We start from the raw sequence: 26142 nt of genomic DNA on the forward strand, positions 1-26142 counted from the left end.
TCGCAAATGCGACTGTTTCACTCGCAATGTAGAGCCCTGTAGTACAATATAAAAAAAAGGATGAAAATAGCCTAGTCAGAATCAAAGTTCAATATATCAGCTTAAATGCTAATCAAGTTTAATTTTTAAAATCTCACTAGATAATTTGATTATAAATCTAATGTCAACAAACTATACCTGGTACTGAATAATTAATTCAGAATAAATAGTGAAAGGACACACACACACACACACACACACAGATGAAAGCAGAAAAAATCTTTTGGGGCCACAAAATAAACAAGAAAGCAACATTTTCTTTTGTAACTAAATCTCTCAAACCTAAAAATTAGTCGATTCATTCACTTTCTTGCTGATGGTTAGACCCGCCAAGGGAGAGAATGAAGAAACTTCTTTTTAACTACCTACATTATTTTGTCTGATGAGCCAGAAATTCAGCCCCAAATAACATTTGTATTACATGTTTAGGGATTTAAAACTTACATAAGACTGATGGACATAGCCTCTTATAGAGATCCTTTTGGATTTGAGTAATATTGCATTCAGAGAAATGTTATATATTGGATGACCATGGTGCTTAGTAATAAACTCTCTACTGATACAGATTGTGTTCATGACATACAAAGCCTCCCGCGGAAAATAAATTATACTAAAATACATTAATCTATTGCAATTACCATAATAACAACAATAAATGACAGTTGGTTAGTCAGAATCAAAATTTGATTTACCAGCTTAACTACTATTTAGGTCTAATGTTTAGTGCCCAACATTCTTTTATATTCGATGGTTAAACTGGATATATGGAATTATACAAATATATTTGAATGCAAAGACAACATAAAGCATTAATAGCAATATTATTAATATTATTCCTTATATCCTTGAGGCAATTTCTGTTGAAACTGGTCATTTTTCACAGGAGGATTAACGGATTTCTATATAATTTTGTTTGTCTATACTTCACAATAATTCTTAGATATGCCCCAGGGGCTCTTTTAGGGCTAATAAAAAACTCCATTTTTGGGACTATTTTACCATATTTGTCCAAAATTTTCTGTGTATGTCTATTTAGCAGTTTTGCATGGTGCTGAATTCAAATTTAAATATGTTAACGCCTTGGGGACCTTTGTGGCTAAATGGGGAAAAGGCAAATGATGGACTTAGTCATTTCTGCTTCTACATGGTGCAGATTTCAAATTACATATATTAAGGCCTAAAACTGCACCGTTTGTTCGTTTTCACTAGGATTTGACGTCCCCTGGGGACTTTGGAGCTAAATGGGTGGGGGGGGGGACAAATGCTGAAGTTAGTCATTTTTTTATGCCTCGTTCACTGTGCACTCACAAGGAACCATGCATGCTTCACTTGTTTAAGAGAGAGGTTCAACAAGAATTTACATTAGACACCAAAACGATCATGTTGTAATCACTTGAAATAAAGTTTGTTTTTTTTGTTTTCTCTAGGTCTGAAAAATGTTTGTCAGGTTGTTGTTTGGCCAATGTAAATCCATTATGAAGATTAAAAGAAAAAATTTCTTTGAAATCTTATTTTTGGTTTAATTTCTTTTTACATTCTTAACTTCAAATTTGGTAATCAAAAAGGAACCAAAGTTTTCAGACAAAAATATTCTTAAATATGTTCAACTACAATATGAATTGCAATAAAACATTTAGAACAAACATATTTAACGAAGCAGAAGTCAAACTGATTTCCTCTAGAGAAGAAAGTTTCATGGAGATTAAAATTCACAAGTAATCCCCAGTTGTTTGTATATCTATCTGAGGAGATGACGACATTAGGTTTTTGCAGTGAGGTAGGCATCCTCCTACATATGGCACCTGGTATTCATAAACTGTCACCCACCCGGTATTGACCAGGCTCAACATTGCTTAACTTTGATGATCCAACAAGAACTGGTGTGTCAACACAATTATGCCTGATAGGATGATAATGACTGATTGTATTACACATGGCAAGTGTTAAAATCCATTGTTTACAAATTGTACTAACTTATATCTTTAAAATGATAAAAAAAAAAAAAAAAAAAAAAAAAAAAAAAAGACAAGAGTACCAAAAAAACTTTAACCAGAACTAGCTCCCACACTTACAAAGCTGTTTAAACATTTGTCTTAAGGAGAATTGCTTCCCAACACCCTGAAAAACCTCATCAGTATACCCTGTATTTAAAAACTCAGGTGATCGGTCATCTCCCTTTCAATACAGACGAATAAGTCTCCTATGCATTATAAGTTGCTGGAATCTGTTAAATAGAGAAGTAGTCAACCACCTCAGCAAAAATAACCTCAGTGACATGCTATATGGTTTCCATTCTGCTAGATCTACAGCAGATGTGCTAATAGTTATATCTCATAGAATTAGTGAATCTCTCGACAGAGGCTCCCTTTCTAGGGCAATTGCTCTTGACATATCAAAGGCCTTTGATAGGATATGGCATAAAGGTCAACTCCACAAGATCTCCAGCTACAGTATAGCTGGAAATATCTTCTCAATTATTAAATCGTTTTTCTCTGATAGATTCATAATAGTAGTGGTTGATGGACAAAAATCAGAAGCTCACAGTATTAATGCTGGAATCCCTCAGGGTTCCATTCTGAGCCCAATTCTCTTCCTGATGTACATCAATGATCTCCACGTTAAAGAACAACCCTGGTGTTTGTCTCATAGGAAGGCATAGTAAATAGGTACATCAATGATCTCCCAAATCACATCCTAAGATCATTCTTAGACGTTTATGCTGATAACACTACCATTTATGGCAATACTTCAAAGGCCGTAAATGACCAAGTTCTGATTCTCTCTCCTCTGATCTGGAGCACATGGTATAATAGGGAAAGACCTGGCTGGTTAATTTTAAAGCATCTAAAACCAAGCTTTTATCTTTCCACTGAAATGAATGATTTTCATCTTGGGGAGGCTCCATGTTTTCTGGTTTACTTCTGATCCGAGATGGAACACGTATATCAAATCCATTGGAAAGGTAACTGGAAAAATGGTGGAATCATTCTATCGCTCCAGTAGATATCACACTGCTGATGCAATTCTCTATCTGTAGAAGAGACAAGTACGTCCAAGGATGGAGTACTGTTGCTATATCTGGGCAGGAGCTGCTAGAAAGACTTGTCCTGCCTTGAGAGGGTTCAAAATAGACTTTGTAGCCTAGTGGGGGAATGCCCTTTTCTCTTCCCTGCAAACTCTTTCCCACAGAAGAGATGTCTGCTTTGTTATTTTCATGGCAACTGCTCATCTGAGCTCAAATCTATGCCTCCTCCCCCTCACCAAACTTTTGTGAAAAAGACACATCTAGCTGAAAACACCACCAACAATTTCTCCCACGATTTATCTGTATCTAAACATAAATGTAGATTCCATGAACAAAGCTTCTTTCTTAGAACTGCAGGCATGTGGAACTCTCCCATTTCTCTCCATTCAAGTCCAATTTAAACAAGTTCTTGAGTCGTCCCCTTAAGTAATCCAATTTACCAAATTTCCACTTAACAATTACTACGATATTGTTCAATTGACTATTATACACTCATTAACCTTTATCCTCGAGTGGCCTTAGGGCCTTGATAAGTGATGTGTGTGTGTGTGTATATATATATATATATATATATATAAAAATCCTGAATTTATAATTAAGATTTAATTGTTTTGTTTGAATCATGAGATCATGTGTTAAAAAAAAATATTGTGAGTTGAGACTAGAGTCAGATATCTTACTGATTTAAAGTCTTATGGTTCTCCATAGAAAGAATTTCTACAATCATATAAAAGGAACTGACTGTGCATGTGTGTGCCTGTTCTCTATAGAGTTAAAAATCACTGGGCCAATTTTTTTTTAATTTCACACGAAGGAACTTGATGTGTTTAAGAATGTTCTTACATAGATTTTGTATTGGAATGCGTCTGATAAGTATCAAAAATCGAAAAAAATCCAATTAAAGAAGGAATTTTGATTCTGACCAAAGTTAACACTTTTATACAACCTAATATCACAATTGCATTTGAGAAGTTTTATCACCGCACAAGCAGAAAACCCCAGCCGATAAAATCAACTGTAGATTCTTTTACAAGATAGCGGTGCGTTTGAAATGAACGTTTCTTTTTAGGGGATAATTGAACCATATTTGACTTTTGTATATTCAACTAATTCCAGCGATTATGTAAAAATAATTTCATAAAACCAACAGTTGATACTTTGATAAGACAGGGGCATATTAAAAATCCATGTTTCTGTTTAAAGCACTATTAATTTGTGCATTATAAACTTTAAGTGAAGCCATTATTTATACTTAACTATATTAAATCAACAGATTCTCTACAGTGCAATGTCGACTACAAAGTATTGTGGACTAAGTCACCGTGGAGAGGCATGCGAAGCTTCCTCTTGGTATACTGAAGGTGGGCTTAACTAGAGCAGGCAATCAATCAATTTGATTATTTCACCGATTTCAATGACAATAAAAGTATGGGAGGGTGGAACATTTGTTGACCCTCATTCCATCCAAGACAATGTTAGACCTCCCTGCTAGTCAATATTAAAAAAAAAAAAAATACAAAAAGCAACAGTTACAAACCTTCATCAATTTTCTCAGTTATTGTGTCAATGCCATCCGCATCTGCATTGTCTGTCGATTGCTCTGTTGGGGCACCGTCAGCAGCGAGAGCTTCATTTCGAGATGCCTCAAGCTCAGCTCCTTCCATATAAGGAGTTTTCTTTTTCTTCTTCTTTTTCCTCATCATAGGATCAAAGCTCAACTGCAGGAAGAAGCAGAGAAAAGCAAAAACAGATCAATTAATGGAAAGGGATACAATTGGGTTGGTGGGTGATTTCATGGTTACCAAGACAAAAAACTATTGAGTTAGAAAATGTAGTCCAAACCTACTAATCATGTATGCATCCATAACATTGAATAAAGTATGAACCCTTGCCCCTTTTCAGCTCTGGATAAACACAACAATTAATTAATGAGGTAAAGAAAGTGATGTAGTTCAGTAGCAGTAGCCTTCCCAGTTGATTACTTTAGAAGTCAATTTCTTAAAATCGTCAAATACATGCCATCACGAAAAACGGACATTAAACAGATGAAAAGTCACCAAAATCTTCCAAACAGAAAAATTATTTTTATATAATAGTAATTTATTTTGTTTGTATTAGAACTAAATTTTTTTTACTAATTTGCAGGATTCAGTTTCAGTAAGAATCCAAGAAAAAAGGTTTGGCTTTGGTTTGTTTTGTGACATGTCAACAATCAACAGTTTATTTTATGCCAAATCAAATTGTTGGACAGAATTCTATGCAAGATAATTTTTTTTTTATATTTCTTTAAGATATTTAAGTTAGATTTTATTGATTTATTTCTTTAAATGAAGTTTAAAATATTTGTTTCAGTGTTTTTAAACAGGTTCTTTAGATTATTTCAATTGTAGTATTTTCTCAACGTTGTTGATGATCGTGAGAGTCCATTAGTATAGATAAAAGTTTATTTATTCTCAGAAATAAAAAGAAACTGTATAATAACTGTAACTTACTTAAAAGTGAATGTTCTATACATTTTTTTTTTTTTTTAGTCTAGTGCTATTTAATATAAATTTATTTGAAAGGCTTTATTTTGTTATTGTTACGGGATGTATATGTTTTAAAAGAGACTTAAGAGTTCAAGAATCATAATAAAGGCCTCTTGTATCATTTAAAAGACAAAATATTGCAACAAAATTATGGCACCTCATATCATATCCAAGTAATTTAAGAAATAAACTGGTTTATATCTAATTAAAAAAATGAGTTCATCTGAAATCAGAGAAAGAGCAATGTAAAAATTTCGTCATTAATTACCAAGACAAAGCTGCTTAACTTTCACAAACAAAAGAATCATTCTCAATTGCCATGGCTAATAATAGCCTATCTGAGAATCCAACATTCAAGCTCCTTGGCCTAACATGAATTTGAACAAATAGAGAAAAGATACCACCAAGTTTGTTGCAAAGAAGTTAGGATCCCTATACCAGACTGAAAAACTTATACCTGCCAATATCTTATATATAAGCCACCATTCATCCATGCATGGATTACTGTTGTCATATTCATTCATTTTAATTGGCAAAGAATAAATGCATAAGTGATTGCCATTTACAAGGGGAAAAGTCAGTGAGAATTTAGGGGGTTATGCACAATTACAGGGGGAAAACCGTGGAGGTCAGACAAGCATCTGTCCAAGGCTGCCTTGAAGTCCTGTAGTGTGGGTTAGTTTATGACATCATTGGGTAGCTGGTTCCACGAAGATGCCACTCAAACTAAAAACATCGCTTGCCGTCAAAGCCTCTGGAACAGTCAAAGGTAAACCTTTTTTGCGTGCACAGAGCCCGCGATCCAGGGCAGGGAGGAAGAACAGGTTCCGGTCCAGGCCGCACCGTCTATGAAAGATGCTGTAGGCGAAGATGAGGTCGTCTCGAAGCCTCCTGTGCTCAAGGGAAAAGATTTAGAACCCTTAATAGTTGCTCATAGGATAGACCTCTGAGGCCAGCCACTATTCTTGTCACCAGATACTGAACCTGTTTGAGACACTGGACGTCCTTCACATAAAAGGGGGATGTGGCCTGAATACTGTATTCGAGAATCGGCCGCAACAGGGAGGTGTAGAGGGGTAGGAAACGGAGGGAGTTAGATGGTGCATGAGGACCAGGACATCTCTGGCCTTGTTAGCAATGGTGGTGCAGTGTTCAGAAAGTGAATATATGGAATGCACAATCACTCCAAGATCTTTAACCTGACTGATATACTCCAGTAGCCAGTCACCTGTTTGGAAGTCAAGGGGAAATGGAGGAGTTGGAGAATGCCGGCCCACTGCCATGTAGCTGCACTTGGCAACGTTGGAACTCGGGTCCCAGTTCAGTGACCATCCCCAGACTTCATGGAGGCAACGCCGGGGGTCTTCATAGTTGCTGTAGGGGAGGTGGGGGGATTACACATCATTGGCAAACAGGAGAGACAGCTGAGAAATCACTTAAGGCAAGTCATTGACGTAGTTAAGAAATAACAGGAGCTCAATGACCGAATTCTGTGGCATACCACTTGTTGCACTGCATACATCAAAAAGGCAGCAGCTCACTTGAACTCGGAAGGTGTGGTCATATTCGGAAGGTAAATATAATAAGAAACTGTCATTTTTTTTTTTTTTTAAATATTCTTTGTATGAACTTCATCGTTATAATTCACAAACAAAATTTTGAATCAGTCACAAGTAAAACTAATTATTTGTAGGCTGTTGCTAGAGTTTTACTATTGCAGCTGAAATCTTTTAAAAACTGAAAACTAATGAAGAATGATGAAAATGACAATGTTCTGCCAAAAAAGAAACTACATTAAGCAGTTGATGAATTTTCTGTTCAACTTCATTTCTTTTTCTTTGGGAAGGTGGGATGGGAGGATGTCATATGCAAAGTAAGTGACCATTTCTAATTGTAAGTTTTCGGTTTACTTTCACTCAAAATCACATTTTTACAAACTCGTTTCCATTTTAAGTTTATTTCCCAAAATGGAGATTTTTTTTTAAATATTGTTTCCTGCCGTCATATGATGAACTGTATTTTTTATTTTAAAGCCAACTCCATTCTATCATTGTCTTCTATGTAAAGTATTATTGTGGTTTAAAAAAGAAAAAAAAGAAAAAGCCAATGAATTCTATCAAATGTTTTGTGTACCGATTTTCAGAAAAGAATTCAGAGATAAAACCAGCGCCTATCCATATGCAAGTAATCTCATTAAGAATTTAAAGTTTTATTTAATCAAAATCAAAGTTATCAATAAAATAAAAACAAATGATTGGAATCAAAAACATTTTCCACAAACTTGAAACTTCAATGTTGTTCTATGGAACTATACTAAAACTGTATATCTTGCTTGCATATTGTCACTGTGCACACTGGATGACATCATAAAAATAACTTGATCCTTTATGACATCATTCATTTTCAAATATATATAAGACTATCAGAGTTACCCTGCGATGGTCCTAATTCCAGGGTCCTAATTGTTGTAAATTACAGGAAAATAAAAAAAAAAAAAAGAAAGAAAAGTAGAAGCAAACAATCCATTTAATAATCTAATTTGAAAAGTTCGAGTTCATTTTAAGACAAAATTAAAATAATTGACGCTCAAACTCACAGACTGAATGTCTATGAAGATCACGCTAGAAATTTGACCCCCACTAAGCAAGTAGGATATGGTTACACTATTAATGCACCCAGCAGGTTGTTTCCCTGTCTGTACATCTATCATTGTCTTGAAGGCAATAAAAGAAAGGAAGCAAAAAAAGACATGAAGACTTCTTTCCCTCTTTTACAGTCACAGGTTTCTGTTGTAGCGACTCACCAGATATTAGAGTGGCTGGACAAGGAACGTTTCAGTTGTGCGTACATCTGTTATCTACAGCCACGCAAATTATGCAGGTATAAAGACTGAAACTTGGTAATTGTCGCAAAGGTAGTACATAGCTGCACCACGTGACAGTGCATCTACTTTTCACCCAATCAGCAGTCAAAGAAAGTGAATTTAAAAAATATTTTTCTGACAGCTTTCGCTGGAGCTGGACTGTCACCCATAAAAAAGGCACTGCGCGCCAAACCCAATCAGTTGAAGCCAGCCAGTATACTCTACACAAACATGGACTACGTCGCAGTTCGACGTAAAACAACCAACATAACTTTGCGCGCATCACTCATCTAAATTCTCCACATAGTAATATCAGATCACCAAGAATTAATCTTTTCCTTTTGGGTTAAAAAAAAAAAAAAAAAAAAAAAAAAAAAGGGAACAATTTAATCACCAAAGAAAAACATTCTGCTTTAGTCAGAGAAAGATTTCTCTCCTGCTTTTCATTAAATGTTTTAATTCAAATCCTATCAGACTATTTTAAAAATATATAAAGTCCTAGCGACTATACATCAAGTTACAAACATAGCATATATGCCAGAACACTTTTTTTTTCAAAAATATTTTCACATTTATTCTTTATTACTTTCTTGACTCATGTGTTGAATCGGCACGCACATAATACGTCAACAATAAAAATATGATTCATTATTCTTGCTATGTTAAATAAAAACATATTAAGTTTTATATTTGACTTTGTCTTGATGCTGATTCTGATGCCTTTTTATTTTTTGTTAGGGGTGGGGAAACATTTACATATGCTCACGCCACAGCTGTGATACCAGGCATCAGTGAATGTTGACCAATTCCCCTATACTGTTATCAAAGTCATTATTGTAATATGCATCACTTTTAGTAATTTAAATTGAAACAGAGTTTTGCTGTTGTTAAAAAAAAGAACTGAGCAAATCAGATCCAAATATCGATTTTGTAGAAAGAAAGTTCTTATGCACAAATATCCAAGAAACAGACTAGCTTTACTTTATATATTAAAAGAGAGATAAGTAATGAGAAGAGGAAAATAATAGAAATAATCAAGAGAGAAGAGGGAGGTAAAATGGGATAATAAAAGCAAATGATTATTAGCAAAATATATATATTTACATAATAGACGATGTCATGGATGATGGATTGTAGCTTTTGACAACTTTATAGATAGATATAACAATGATTTACATATGATCTAATATACTATTAAAACTGAGAATATTATCTTACTTGATATTTGAATGTTTGGAATAATGGAAGGAAACGTGAATAATGTAAATAAAAGAGTTAATGATAAAAGGAATGGAATGGCGTAAATAATTACAAGAGTCTATTAGGAGATCACTTCTTGGCTTTGTGAAATAAGTTATGAGATTATATATTTAGTAACATGAGAAATACTGAACCAACAAGTAACGGGTGAACTAGTTTATTACGACAACCAAGAATGATAAAAAGAAAATCATACAATAGCATTGTTACTGATGAATGCTTACACAAAACTTCTTTTTAATACACTTTAAATGTTTTAATAAAAATAAATATGGTGAACGACTACAGGAATGCAATCATATTTCAAAGACATCATTAGATTTGATGAGATCTATCATCGAAACAAGACTGCATTTGTGTATACATCTGACACTTTGAAAAGGTTAAGAAAAGAAAATCATATGAGACACTAATCGATATATTCTAAAAATTCAAAGTGCATCTCTTAGAAAAACTTTTGCTAAATACAACCTACTCTAAGAAAGCACAGAACCTCCATCAGACAGACAGTCTGGAAAAGGTGATCTTCACCATGTCCTTCAAGGAATTTCTGAACATCAGTTTGTCCTTGATGTTGCAGGTGATATGGCTGGTGTCTTTATTTTTTTTAACTTATGTTCACCCCTTACAAAGCATATCTCCACTTGGATGTAAGGGGGCTACTATTTGGGGTCATGTCTAGGAAAGATTAACAAGATATTTGTTTACATTACATTTAAACTTCTGCATATCAGTACAGCCAGGGAAGCAGGCAACAGGAAGGGAATTCCAAAGTCTAGCTGTTCGAGGGAAGAAACTATTAGAATAGAAAGCTTTCTGGCATTTAGGGACAACAACAGTGATTTTATTGCTAAGCAGGTTTGTCAGGGATATGTACGTCGAGGGGGTACAAGTGAAATAAGTTCATCAGAACACATTCCATTAAAATATTTGTAAAACAGGCACAGTGATGCAACATTGCAGCGATGAGACAAAGGCTGGAGCTGAATTAATAAAGTGAGACCGATTAGATTGACAACTCTTTTTGGGGCTTTATCTAAGAGGGAGAGACTAGATGCACCAGCCCAGATGTGGCAACAATTCTCCATGCATGGGCAAATGGTGGTCTTGTAAAGGTACAGGATACTCTCAGGCGTGAGTAGTTTTCTAGCTCGATAGAGGGAACCCACCTTCTTTGCAGCAGCAGACAATAGTACATGGCATTGGAGTGCTAGATATTTGGACTGGTAAAGTTGTGGAAGTTTTCAGTCACTTTTGGGTTTTCCTGCTGCCACACACATATGGTCTTTCCCATCACCAGCTTTTAATCTAGTGCTTCATACAACAGCGAGCATCAACTCGATATAGCCATCTGAACTGAATCAGAATCCCTTTTTGAAGATGCAAGGCAGCATTATGTGACCTTTGCTGTAAATACAACCAAAGAGTTTGAGGAAACTTGGTTTTCATGATGCACAGAACTTTGTGCAGACTGTACGTTTAATTACCTATTGTTCTGCATGTTGGCAACTGGTCCTTAGAAGAACCAGAGCATCTATGGCTGGACTGGATCTTAGACCTTGGAGAGGTAGTTCTCTTGAGCTTGGCGGTGAGTAATTGGGCCTTTGTGAGTCCTGTACGAAGATCAACAAAAATACTTGCGCAGCCCTTTCTCCATAGTTGCCAATCCCAGCTCTCTTGTTACACCCATTTTTTTATATGTTGTGCAGACACAAAAAACCACCAATTTCAAATGTTGGTCACAATTCTCTAGCTAACATCATCAGCAAGAAGGTGACGATAGCTAAATGGTTAGCGACACGGACTAAAAAACACTTTCACTTAAGGACGTTGGGAATCTTCACATAAGTATCTGATGTCATTGTAGAAAGAATTCTAACTGGAAAGATATCGGAGGAATGAATGCCAACAATAGAATTATCTGATTCATATGAAATGAATGAATGACACTTAGCATTCACATAAGCATTGAGCTGTAACTAAGATTTCCAAATTTTGGAATCTGTTGCAAATCATGATGGAACGCACCCGCTTCCAATATTCTGATTCTTTCCTGTTCTCAAAACCAATAACAATACACATAACCAACTATCTGTTGCACTTGGAGAAACATTTTATTTTTACTTTTAGTAAATACTTTAAATGGTTCTGAAATTAACAGGGGGGAAAAAAAAGTGCAGAATTCCTATATTAAAAAACAAAAATAAAGAAAAATCCGTAGGATGTATATGACAAAACAAAAATATCATATTCCAACAATCACATAAATTGATCAAGTAGTTTTATTTTTTTTTTTTTTTTTAAGAAAATCAAATTTTATAAGTAACCGAAGAGCGGCTGTCTTTCTGCCATTTGGAAGGGGGGGGGGACAAAAAACAAAAACAAAGGGAGATAACTCAAAATTAATTCAATACTTAATAAATTTATATTGCAGTCAGTACCTATCAACTTCCATTAATCACTTAAAAATGATTTTCTGTATAAAAATAAAACTAGTTGATCAATTTACGATATTTGCATTTTGCTATATGTATGTAAACCATATAGATGGTTCATGTTTTTTTGTTTTTTTTAATATGAGGGAATTCTGGACAAGAACAAAAATAAATAAGCTTATCCCCCACATCCAAATTGTCTTTCTTTTTACCCACTTTTAAGCAGAGACTCCATCCCCATTATTAAATAGATAACTCTTTTTAATCAAGATGATTTGTAAGACAAAATGGAGGCGGACTACTCAGCTTTTTCCCGTTAATGATAACTAAATGTGTCCATTTTTATAACCATTTTCACAAGTGTACATGTGTTTATGATGAAAATAACATTGGTCACGTAATCAATTAAGATTTTCTCTTTTTTATGGGAAAATAATCATCACACATCTACTGTTCAAGTGGAATGTCGAGGTGGTAGGGGTGAGGTTAAAATATTCTTACTTGACAATCATGTAGTATATTAAAGAGCCGAGAACTTAAAAAAGAAATAAACAACAAATAATTTTTACCGACCTGTATAGTTTTATAGTTCTTTATACATATATGAATAAATCATCTTTTATCAAGACCGAAAGATAACTCAAGGAAACGGGTTTCAAGTTTGTCAAGTATCCAGAGAATTTTATGTGCTTGATAACAAATTCTGATATAAACAGGCTAAAAGAATCCCGAACATATGTAGCCATACATTGCAGCTTATTTTTAAATAATTTTTTTTTTTTTTTAAGTGGTTTCAGTAAGTTAAAAATATACAGATCGGTTAAAAATTATTTTGTTTCGATTTCTTGGCGGTTAAAACATGAATGGTGATTTTTATTTTTATTATTGATTTTCTTTAACATTTTTGTTCTTTTAAGTCACATAAAATACAGTGTCCGTAAAAGCCTACACACGTAGTCGCCAAATGTCATACTAGCCTTAGCACCATTCGGACAACTGCACTGACCTGAACCATCAGATCTGGTATGGGTCAATTCATTCCAAGCAATACTTTCTCTCCTATCGAGAAGGAGGAGGAGTTTTATAGATCGCCTGAAGCACTCCCACCGGGGAATTTTTGTGCCACGTTTTGCTGCAGTGACAAACAAGTAAACCCTAAAGGATTTCTTTTTTACTTAACTGTCCAGACTTTATGAACACCCTGTAGATATGGGGCGATGTTTTACACTTTGTCATTGTGCAGAGGGAGACGAATTGTCTGCAGAGATGAAATATCTTGGAAAATAAAATCACATCCCTCGATTTTTTACACGTGGATCTTATTTTTTCATCTCGGTCAATTTTTACGACGTTCCCCAGCGTATCATAAACACCCCAACCTCCTTATATTAAGAACGGCTTTCGGAATAACCCCCCTCCATGTTAAGAACGGCTTTCGAGGTTGGAGGGTGTTTATTCCGAAAGCTGTTCTTAATATGGGAAGGTTGGGGCACGTCGTCAAAACTGACCCAAATCTTAATATAAAATCGTTTTTCGACTGACCAACCACCAACATTATCAGATTTTATTAAAATAAAACCTGCAATAAAAGGGTGCTTGTTAAAATACTGTCGATAGATCAATTTTTTAAATATGTGGTTTTTAAGTCAAAACAACATTACTTAATTGTCGTGTCGAAAATATAATATATCAAAAAATTACGAAATTTCATCGAGTAGAACAACTGCTATTGTGTTTTTAGCAAAAAAAAAAAAAAAAAAAAAAAAAAAAGAGCCTGTCTCTAGTGGCACTTTTGTTACCAATTTGTTGCAATAATAGCATTTAGAAAGCCATTCTTAACATCGGGAGGGAAGGGTGTTTTTTTTAAAATTATTCTCCGTTTTCATTTTACAATTTAATATAAAAAATATCGTAAAATTTGAATTTAACTTGAAAATACTATCTAAAAAAAAAAATAGCGCGGTAACAAAAGTGCATAAGCACCATTTTTTTTTTTTTTTTTTAATTGTTGGATTAAAGTACAGAATAGTTTTTTAAGGAAAAAAAAGGGGGGGGCTCCCCCATGTTGATGGATTTTTAAATAATAGTTTTTCAGCACGGTCAGTATTTTGCATAACTAAGTACCAATTTGATTAAATTGAAAAGGTGTGGGAAGGGAGACAAAGTTTTTAAAAATTAAAATAAAATGAACTCCCGGACGACGCCGGATAGGTACAGTTGGCTGATTTTAATCCAGGATTAAAATGAAAAAGTTAATTTTATAAAACAGAAAAACATTTCTTCTCGTCCTCATGCTAAAAGAAGATACGAATTTATATTAAACAGATTTTTCCCCCGAACTTCTTATTTTGATTGTGTTTTATATATATATATATATATATATATATATATATATATATATATATATTAAACAGATTGTTTTTCATTAGTTGCGTGTTTTTATTTCTGTAATCGTCAGATTATTTGATTTTCTTTAAATATATTAAAGATTACTTAAATGATCTGGGATTTGCTTTTTGTGGGTCATTTTCCCTACTAGTTGAGCTTCTTACATTTTCCTCCATTAGAAGAGATCTCCTTTCTCTCGAAGTCCACATGGCACACTTAGGCCATTTTTTAAGGCTAATTTTAAACAGATTTTTTTCAAAAGTTCGGTGCTAATGCAGAGTGATCCGCGCTATTTTTTAAATCGTATTTCCACGTTTAATTAAAGTTTTATTATATGTTTTTTTTTTTTATTATTCAATTGTATGGTTACAGTACAGGATAGGTACAAAACACCCTCCCCTCCCCATGTTAAGAATGGCTTTTTAAATAACGTTATTATTTCAGAACGGATCACTCTCTGCATGAGTACCAAAAGTTTTTCCTAATTATTTTTTTAAATCAAATTAATATGCATAGATATTAGTTTTTAATTTATTTGATTTATAAATAATGAACAATAATTCATTTTTTTTTTTTACAAATCAATAGATTTTAAATAAAAATGACAAATCAATGGGAAATGTCAATAAGAAATGATAAACATTTATTTTTAGTTTTTTTTAAGGACATATTGCAGAAAAACTGTGAAGAAGGGCTTCAAAGAAACTTTTTTTTACACGGCGGCTTTTACTAAAAAAAAAAAAAAATTGTATGAAACCAATTTAATTTTTCTTACCGCTTCATCCTCAGCCATGTTTGCTTCTTTAGAGAAACTAGACAAAAATGTTTAGAAAAATCTGTAGCTGGACAGATTGAAAGGGTTATTTCTTTTTTTTCGTCCCCTTCAAATCGTATAAATTCACAGAAAATCAGACTGACTCAAACTCTTGCATCAGACATATGGCTTAGGCAAGTACTCCGCAGTGAATAACGCGGTAGATGCCGGATAAGTTTTAAAAAAATAAAATAAAATCACAAAACCCCCAATTTAAACAAATTAAAAGTTATTTATTTTGACCAACACAAAATTAACATTATTTATTTTTTTTTACTTATTTTCTTACGCAATTTTTCTTGAAAATATCTCAACTATTTCCTAGTAGTTATTCAGCCCGTAACTCTTCCTAACAGTCATGGCCGAACTTCCGGAACTTGGAAAGCAATGTGATATAGAATCTTGTAAACAAATAGGTGAGATTTATTTCAAATTATTTTTTTTATTACAGTCATTAATTATATTTGTATTTCAAAATATCTTGATTATGATTGAGAGCATATTTTTTATTGCGTACAACATTTATTATAAACGCAGGCTGACAGTTGTCACCCGGCATCGACTGCTGCTACTACTATTCTAATTCTACGCGTGTCTATCTATCTGACTATATCTATGTATATAAGTAAAATTTGATAATGCTAGTTATTTAGATTTAAATTAATCTTAATGAATGATTTATATTCTTGATTATTAATATTTATACGCTTAGTTTAGACCGGCTTTACAGTGAATGGATGTTAACAAGGGGAAGTTACTCTTGATGACCTAATAAGGGGTACCTAAAATTATTATAACGTAGATTTAAAAAATAACTAAATGAAACCTATTTGTAGAATTTTAAGAACGAAATTTCCATTCGTAACGCATGGTGATGCAGATGAATAGGCGACTCGAAGTCGGCAGTAAACCTTGTAAGATAAAATTCGCATTTATTTTTGCATAAAATAATAAATAAAATGTTATTGTTTAATTTGTTTTTAGTATTATAAAAATATACTACTCCATGAAATATTTATTGATGTCTTCATCATTTTTGTTGTTGCTGAAGAGCTTCGTTTTCATGTTTACTGATGACACCAAGATATTTCAAGTCATTACTGATTCATAGGATACTCAGCAGTCAGCACTCCAGTGTGCAGAGTGACTTAAACCAACTCCAATCCTGGGCGAACATCATGGGCATACAGTTCCATCCTGAGAATTTTACAACAATGCATCTAGGTAATAACAATCCCAAGCATTCATACACCATGAGGTATAATGACAGAAGCAGCTACGCTCTGAAAGAGATTAATGAGGAGAATGATCTTGATGCAATCATTGACCAAAGGTTGTCCTTCACTAAGCGTGTTGAATTCCAAGTCCACAAAACTAACCGGATTCTCAGAGTCATCAAACACATGTTTACAACTCTGGATACAAGATCTTTCCTGCTTCTTTATAAATCCCTAATCCATCCACTCTTAGAATATGCTTCTGTGGTCTGGTGCCCGAAGTTAAAAAAAGAAAAGGATGCCCTGGAAATGGTCCAGCATAGAGCAAAAGGAATCTCCAATTTGCCCTACTCTGAACGTTTCACCCATCTCAACCTTCCTACTCTTGAATTCTGCAGACAATGTGCTAATATATTACAGACTTACAAGATAACGACCTTTCACCAACTGTGGCAACTGCTTTTTCACTCCAACCTTCAACCCATCTACCAGGGAACATATCTGAAGATGCAGATCGATCATCATCCTGACTCCTGTGGCCAGTTCTTCTCCAGTAGAGTGACTCTTATTGGAGCAGGCTAGGTTTCCACACCATCAATACCACCTCAGTAAATGCCTTCAAGTCATGCCTGATTGAAGAATAGAAGAACCTGTGTGGTTAAACACACCTAAAAAAAAATACATTCACTTCTTGTTCTAAAAATAACAAATAAATAAATAAAAATCCAATTACTAATGAACCGCCCCCTTAAGTAAACACTTCATAAAATCTCCACACTAACGTAATGTACTTGCAATAACCCTTATCCCTGAGTGGTTTCCAGGCCTTGATAAGTGGTGATCACTGTGTAAAAAAAAAAAAAAAAAATATGCGCGCAAACAAAAAAACGATAAATTTCAGAGGCGCAAATTCTGCGTGGAACAAAACTTAAAATGCATTTTGTTTGGTAGACGTAGTTGAAAGCATACCATGTGACAAAAGAGTGCACTTCTCAACCAATCAACACTCAGGGAGAGATTTAATTTTCAAAACCTTTTTTCTCACATCGTCTAGAAGCTGATTGACAAATACTTAAACGAATTCACTCATCGCTCACTTCTCCATTCACGTCAATGACTCCGTTGCTACATATTTTTCCGCCAGCATGACAAAACACGATTATCCACATGCACACACACTTACAGAGAAGCGCTTATCCACATGTATGCACACACATGGTGAATAATGCAGATATTGAGCTGCACACAAGGACATATACCTTCTTCTTTATTTCTTTTGAACCCTGTCCAGGAGTGAGAGACAAGTACCAGATCCACCAGCTGAAATGTGACAACAGTACTCCATACATGGGCGAATGGTGGCCTTATAGAGGTACAGGATACTTTCAGGTATAAGTAGTTTTCTAGAGAGCTCACCTTCTTCGCAGCAGCCTTGGCAATGCTCTCAATATATCTATTCGCCAACCTGATAGGTCCTGAACTGTCATTTAAGCTTCAGCCTCTGTCCCATTGACGAAATGTTGCATCCTTCAACCTGTTCTACAAGTACTTTAATGGTGAATGCTCTGAAGACTTCCACTAGACAACCTGGGAACACTTTAAGTTTCTGCCTTCCAACATGAGAACATTCAAAAATTTTCTATTCCTTTTCTTTTCTGTCACCTCAGACACAGTCCTTCCTTCAAAATAAACCCTTCTGTTGTTTTGTTCTAAAGTGTTGATTAATTACTCCGTGCTTTTGTGTTGCAAATTAATCTTTTATTAGGCGTTTTGTGTACTCTCGCATAAAATCTATCTAAAAAAAATGGTGACCTAAAAAGAACACAAACTTACTTTCTGGAAAAAACATGACTAATACCTTCTTTTATGAATTAAAAACAACAATGGAAAGGAGCAAAAAAAAAAAAATAAAAATAAAAAATAATCCGACATTCTTAAAAACAAAAAAATGTATACAAAACACCAGGCTTGACTCTCACAAGAAAGATAAATAGAAACAAGTTTTGTTGAAACAAAAAAAAGCAAAAAAAAACAAAAAAATGCTTTCTAAAAAACGTGACTAAAATTTTTTCTTGTTTGTTGAAAAGACACAAACGCGCATGCACATGCATACACATTATACTTACATATTATTTTTCTTTTTTGGTTCAAGTAAAATAAATTTACATCGTTTTTTTTTATGTTATTATGATGTATAGATTTTAATTTTACTAGTAGCTTAATAACAATAAATATTCATCATTTTTAACTTTAGTACCAACAATGTAAAATTAAGTTCAATATGTTTTTTAAGGAATCATTTTTGGAATCGAAAATTAGACTAAAATTTTTCCAATACCAATTCTAATACCCCAAAATGTTTTGACTTTCCCGATTCCTGATTCCAATTAATCGTTCCAACACTAATATATATATATATATATATATATATATATATATATATATATATATACTAGCATTTCGGCCCGGCGTTGTTTGGAGGTGTATGCTAAGCAAAAAAAAAAAAAAACGGTCAATTTTTTAAATTTTGACCCTTATTATGAACCCTTAATATTTATTGTTTTTGGGCTCAAATCAAGTTATTAAGTTAGATCCATGTCCAAGGAACTAATATCTAAAATGTCAAGTGTTTAGACCCAAAATTGTCGAAGGAGTTTGGTAGAGTTCTCAAAGGTCAAATCATTGAACTTTGACACCTTAACAGCGAAATTTCTGGCCAAAACCTGATCACATCGATTTTCCCAAATCTCAGTACCCTGTATATCAAATTTCGAGTCAGTAGACTAAAAATTGACAGAGTTATTGCATAGGGAAATGCACACAGACACATACAGACACACAGACACGTTCACTTTTATATATATATATATATATATATATATATATATATATATATATATATATAGAGAGAGAGAGAGAGAGAGAGAGAGAGAGAGAGAGAGAGAGAGCTTTTTAGATACAACAAACTTTAAATTGGCAATTGTATTTTTTTAATTGCAGATTTGGCAATTATCTGTTATTCTGAGTTCAGCTTGGTTTGACAATTCATCATGAAGAGATTGACGCCTGAACAACATTTATAAATTGTGCAGATTTATTTTGAAAATCATTTTGAAACATTTGATGAATGAATAATATCACAAAATGAATCTGTCAACTGGCCACCTTCTTCATGCAATTTAACCCCATTATATTATTTTTTTAGGGATACATAAAGTCTCATATTTATGCTGATAAATTAGATATAATAGACCACTTGGAAGACAACATTCAATGTGTTATTGACAAAATTCAGCCTAATTTAATGTGTTGAGTTTGTGAAAATTGGATTTTTAGATTAAGCCATAAACCTGAAATTGTATTTAAATTATAAATGCCAAGAATTTCTGTGATTAAAATATTTTTTCTATGATTTGTTTTAATTTTAAAAGTAGAAGAACAGTGGCTTGGTTCCCATAAGATTTGGCAAATATTAAACAATGTCCTGAACAGATCCCGACCATCATCAATGTGCTTGAGGTGATTTTGTCAGCATTCGACAAAGATAAATTCTTTGTCAGGAATTTTGCATCAAACTCAGCCCTATGTGATCAAGGTCACCTACTTCCCTAATTTCCTCTTAAGACCAAAAATAATCTGAGTGACATTCACATACCTGTTCGTGGTGTTGCCAAACTCATCAAGAATCTTGATGCCAGAAAAGCAACTGGTCCTGACAATGTTCCAGTTACAGTACTCAAAAAGCTGAAGCCAGAACTAGCATCAATTCTTGCAAAGCTGTTTAATCGATGCCTAAAGGAGAAATGCTTCCCAACACCTTGGAAAACCTCATTAGTTTGCCCAACATTTAAAAATACTAGAGATTGGTCTTCTGCATCTCAATACAGACCAATTAATCTTCTGTGTTTCAGAAGTTGCTTGAATCTGTGATAAATAGAGAAAACAACTTACTCAATGACAAGCAATATGGTTTCTATCTTGCAAGATCTACAGCTGATGTACTGACTGTAATTTCACATAGGATCAATGAATCTATTGATTAGGGTTTCCTCTCAAGAGGAATAACCCTTGACATATCAAAGGTATTTGATAAGGTTTGGCATAAAGGTCTACTACACAAGATTCCCAGCTATGAAATATCTGGAAATGTCTTCTCAACCATTGAATCTTTTCTTTCCAATAGGTTTTTACAAGTAGTCATCGAAGGGCAGAAATCTGAAACTCAAAGTATCAATGCTGGCATGCCTCAAGGTTCATCCTGGGCCCAACTCTCTTATCTTCATCAATGATCTCCCAAATCACATTCTAAGTTCATTTGTCAACATTTATGCAGATGACACTACCATCTATGGCAACACTTCAAAGGCCAACAATGACGAAGATCTCTCTGAGTCTCTTTGTTTCGACCTTGAGCATATTGTGCAATGGTGCAAAAGGTGGCTGATTAATTTTAACACATCCAAAACCAAGCTTCTATCTTTTAACCATAAACACTCTGAGCCTCACTTAACTTTAGTTGATATGAATGGCTTTCGTCTCAAAGAAGCTCCCTGCTTTGACAAGCTTCTGGGTCTGACCTTCACTCACTACCTGAAATGGAAGATATATCAAATCTGTTGACAAAATTGCCAGAAAAATGGTTATGTCATTCTACGACTCCACAATAGGGCAGGTTGATTTGCAACTTTTTTTCAGAAAATCAACATAGCACTGGTGATGATAGTTGGGATTTGATGTGATAAGAACAGATAACAAAAATTAGATTCCTATCTTGAACAGAAAATTGAGCATTTAATTTTAAAAATCGTGTAGAAAAATGCTGAGAAATCCTTCATTTTCAGAGCATTTTTTACAACACTGACTTTGAAATTTCACTATTTTTATAAAATATTCAATTAAAATTGATATATTTATATGAAATATATTGAAAGAAAAATAAATACATGAATTATAATTTTAATTATGAATCACAACTAGCAAAATATCTCAACTTTTACTGCATTGATTAAACAAAAATTGTAAACAAAGCTAATTAGCAACTAAGTCTTTTAAATTTCATAATTCCAAAAGATATGTGAAGATGTATTACACAATATAAACAACTTGATACAAGTTACAGAACCATGTATTTTAATTTTTTATTTAACACAATAATAAAAACTATGTTATAATAGAACTAAATTGTTCTATGTAATTTGCTTTCAAGGACAATGAAGGTCTAATTTGGTGGCACAATGACTTTGTAATAATGAGTCTGTCTTGCTTCCTGACCATATACAACTTTTTTAGAAAAATCAATCTAATTTTACCAGTGTGTGACTGCAAAATTGATAGCAGTAATCTTTTTCAGTCATTATTTATTTTTTTTTTTTAGTTGTTCACTATTTCTGGAAGAAAACAACACAAAAAAAAAATTATTATTTGAAAACATTTCTTTTTTTATGTTTTTGTGTTGTAATATGAATAAAACTGACTATTGTTTGTGTAAATTGAGAAAACTAATAAAATTTAATGGATAAATATTTATTTATCTAATGGACAAAATCGTTTGAATGTCCTCTTCTCTCACATCCAATTTATCTGAGTAAATCATTGATGTTATGATATTTTCCGGAAGTAGTGCAAAAGCACTATATTTTGAACTGTTTAAAACAGTAATTTGGATTCCAGTTAACTGTTTTGTTCTCTGAATCATATTAAAAATATACTGTTGTTGATTAAAAAATTGTCGGTTTTGATCTCAAACCAACTAACTGCAAACACTTGGATGATAAATTTGACCAGAATGTTTAATTTATCAGAGTGTTTGAGGATAGATGCCTCTGGTCCATAAACACATTAACCTTGTGGCTAATGTTAGATATCTTGCTTGATTCAAGGGCCCAATTTTCTAAGCTGTGTATCTTAGGTTAACTTCGAGAAATGTCAACAGCATACTCAAAAAGTAGCCTCTGATCTTCACTTAAATTATTTGTTTCTTGTCAGATAATGACGATCGGGAGGCGCACTAATTTTTTAGAATTCTACTTGAGGCAAATCTTGATAATTATTGATACAAAGTTTCCCCAAAGGACCAGTAAATGTTGTTAGGCTTTTTGTTGTTTCATCAATTAATTTAAAAACTGCTCTAAATGGCAGTTCTTCTAGTGGAACCTGAAAATAGCAAAATTTGCATGTTTAATAATAGAACCAGAATACATAATAAATACCAATATATTATTTTATTTTTCACAAAAAAGGAATGTAATTGCAGGTGAATCTATAGAATCAATTTTACCTCCTTATTAAGAGGACCAGTGCAGACTATGTGCCTTGTTTGACAATTTTCTGTCTTGCACTTTATTGCAAAGTCATCACATCTCAAGACAGGAAGTTTACAGCTACAAGAAGATATATCAAACAATCTGTCTAGCAGTTCCTTCATTCTTTTCACTTTTGTTGCTGCAAGAGATTTTCTGTCAATCTGTTTGGCCCTCTAATAGCAAACTATATTGACCTTCTGTCATATATAACGTTCCCTTAACAAGGGCAATTGTGGATTAACTGCTTGCCAAATACTAATTAATTCCTTAGCAATTAACTTGGAAATCTCACTATTTTTTAAGTATATATACGACATAATCACATTGACACATCAGTTCCCACTGGATCATCGAAGTTAAGCAACATTGAACCTGGTCAGTACTAAATGGGTGACTATTTGGGACTTCCAGGTGCTGTATGTGCTCTCCGCTTATCTCGACATTGTTTCCAGTTGTCCTGGATTTCTCCTTGCCACTGGACTCAAACAGTGCCGATTCAGGAGATGTGTGGTTGGAGATTTCGCAACCCTTGCCTCACAATTACATGCACAATTGCCCCTTACAAGGAGTATCCTTTGTCTTTCAAAACTGAACAGCGGCATCATTTTTTAAGTGGGGATAACGGTTTTCGAGGAAATAACTAAATTGGATGACTTGTTGTGAAGTTGGGGTGCTGTTTCATCCAAATGACAAGGTGGACCAGCAAATTTTGTGAACCATGGGTTAAAACTGAATGTTATACTTTTACTGACATTCTAATCTGAAAAGTAAAATAAATAAATGGATTATAACTGAAGAAAACTGTTTTAGGCAATCTTCCAGTTTCATATGTAAAAAAAATAAGTGCTAGTTATAAGAAATAATGAAAAACTTTGTAGAGTTGAATGAGATGTATTAAAGAGAGAGTACCAGACCAAATCAGAGGCATAGTAGTGTTTAGTTTAGACATTTTTAGCATATTTTAGCTCCTCCTTCGATAACAGTAATTTATCCATAAAGAGATTCATTCTTGCTGTAGTTGTGCCATTTTAAACGAGTGTTTAGAGTTTGAAAAACCAGTGCTTGTGCATCTATGTTACCATGTTATTTGTAATAGTATTTTCAAGTTAAATGTAATTTTTATGCTATTTTTGTTTATTAAATTGTTAGGTGAAAGTACAGAATAGTTACAACACACCCTCCCCATGTTAAGAATGGCTTTCTAAATAATAAAATTCTTTTAGCACAATAACATAGATGCACAAGTACTGAAAAACCTTTAAAACAGTTTTCTTATTTACTCATATGAACCTTTGAGGGTTATCTGATTTTAAAACTATAATTTTAGAAGAAAAATACTGCTTAAAAACAATTACTCCCTAAAAATAAAAGAAACAAAAATTTGCCACTAATTTTTTGCAAAGTATTTTTTATTAAGTTTTCTACTTAATAAAAAATACTTTGCAAAACATTAGTGAAATTAGTTGAAAATTTACATCGTTATGTGTCGTAAAGAATGTGTAGAATAAAATTGTATGGGCTATTTTTTTTTATATAAAACTGGAGTATTACCATATTTTATAAAAATTTAAAATAGAATTTGATGTGAAATATTAAGTTGGTGAAAAAAATAATGTTTTTTGACGTTCGTTTGAATGTAAAAAAAAATGACATTATTTTTGCACCAACCTAATAGAAAAACAAATTAAAAAAGATAAAACAAATATGTTTAAATTCACTGTAGACACTTGAAATATAATAATATATTTTAGTCCTTTTCATTTTTCCTTTCGAAATAATTAAACCTAAAATTCGTAATGTTTTCAAATTAAATAAATAAATGTTAATTTTCAATAAGCAATAACGATGTAGAGGTGACCTCATTTCCCTATTACATTAAGGAAAATCGATTTTATTAAATAGCAGTATTTTAGTTATTGTTTATAGTGAGAGAATTATTTTAAGTGTTCTATTTAAGTTTGTTATTTAAATTTGATTTATATTGGTAACATATTTAATTTAATTAATTTTTACCAACATCAATTTTTTATAAAAAGTTTTGGGTTATTTCCCCTGGGCGCCAACTTCTTTTTTTTCTTTTTTTTTTTTTTCTTTTTTTTTTTTTTTCTTTTTCGGTGTATATTAAAACTAAAAACAATTCATACAAACTTTCAAGCATTATTTTTTGAATTAGTTTAAATAAAATAATTTCCAACATGATTTCGCAATTAACGTTGTGGTCCAGTGGATTTTTATTTTAAAATAAACAAACAATCCAATTCAAGTACAATTCTTTGTTTTCATTGCCACAGACTGTAAATACAAACCTTTCTAGACTGAGGCAACATAAAAGAAATTTGCTTAAACTAGTATATAGTCATAAAAAGGTGCTCAATATCCGGAGAATAGCGTCTTTCTGGTGGAGAATTTGTCACATACTTCTTTTTGGGGGCGATTACATTTTCGTGTTTTTATCCGTTCTTTTATTTTTGAAATTTTTGTTGGAGTAACAAAGAAGTTGACATATAATGATGATAAACTGCTTAATATGCTTAGTATAGCAGGTGTGTCCAAACTGAACTTCATGTCAACCCTGGCAATGCTGGGTATCCATGCTAGTATATATATATATATATATATATATACACACAACTCCTTGTTCTAAGTGCATTAAACTTTACTTTGTTTTAACATTAGTCTTTATTTGCACTTTTAATAACAAAATTTAAAAAATTGAAAAATTTTATTTTATTTTAAATTTTTGTAAGAAATACGTTTATGAAATTATAAAAATATCTTTCTGATTGTAAAAATAAAAGTTATTATTATTATATTATAAATATATGTTTATAAAAGTATGAAAATAAAATTATTGAAATCAAAATAAAAAAATTTCAAACTTCATGAAAACGTATCCAATGCATAATATTCCCCAAATAGTTAAAAAAATATATTTAAAAAAAAAAAGCATTTTTAACAATTCTTTTAAAAAAAAAAAAAAAAAGAGCACAAGAAGTGTTTTCAATAATTTAAAAAAAAAATAAATGAAAATAATTTTAATAATCCTTAATCAAAATACGATCAAAAAATCTTTTCAACGATCATGAAATAAAAAAAAGGTCGGAAAAATGTAATAAAAAAAGAGTACATGCACAGAGGCGATATAGACGTGAGAGAAAAAAAGCGAAGGAACTGATTTGTTTTGTCACTGCTTCTAGTAGCACTATGCCGGAAATTAGGAGTATGTTAGCTGACTATAACCTAAATTACAGTAGTTCAAAAATCGACATTT

At 32.8% G+C, this 26142-nt stretch overlaps 2 protein-coding genes across 3 annotated transcripts in view; one reads left to right on the forward strand and one right to left on the reverse strand.

Moving 5' to 3' along the window:
* LOC145277632 (eukaryotic translation initiation factor 2 subunit 2-like) overlaps positions 1-15509 on the reverse strand; it is a 51171-nt gene extending 35662 nt beyond the window's left edge. Inside the window, exons 1-2 of the mRNA XM_080129190.1 lie at positions 15314-15509; positions 4602-4782 (exon numbers count right to left, since the gene is read on the reverse strand). Of these exons, the coding sequence (XP_079985316.1) occupies positions 4602-4782; positions 15314-15331 (199 nt within the window). The 5' untranslated portion in view covers positions 15332-15509. The remainder of the gene's footprint in view (positions 1-4601; positions 4783-15313) is intronic.
* Positions 15510-15697: 188 nt separating this feature from the next.
* LOC145277633 (AN1-type zinc finger protein 1-like) overlaps positions 15698-26142 on the forward strand; it is a 42600-nt gene continuing 32155 nt past the window's right edge. The window contains exon 1 of one of the 2 annotated variants that reach the window (XM_080129192.1): positions 15698-15768. In XM_080129192.1, the coding sequence (XP_079985318.1) occupies positions 15711-15768 (58 nt within the window). In that variant the 5' untranslated portion in view covers positions 15698-15710. Of the gene's footprint in view, positions 15769-16114; positions 16267-26142 lie in introns of those variants that run through there. The other variant, XM_080129193.1, reaches the window with a different exon arrangement.

Source organism: Euprymna scolopes, chromosome 6 (assembly GCF_053919585.1).
Source record: "Euprymna scolopes isolate OS-2025 chromosome 6, ASM5391958v1, whole genome shotgun sequence".
Classification (NCBI taxonomy): Eukaryota; Metazoa; Mollusca; class Cephalopoda; order Sepiida; family Sepiolidae; genus Euprymna; species Euprymna scolopes.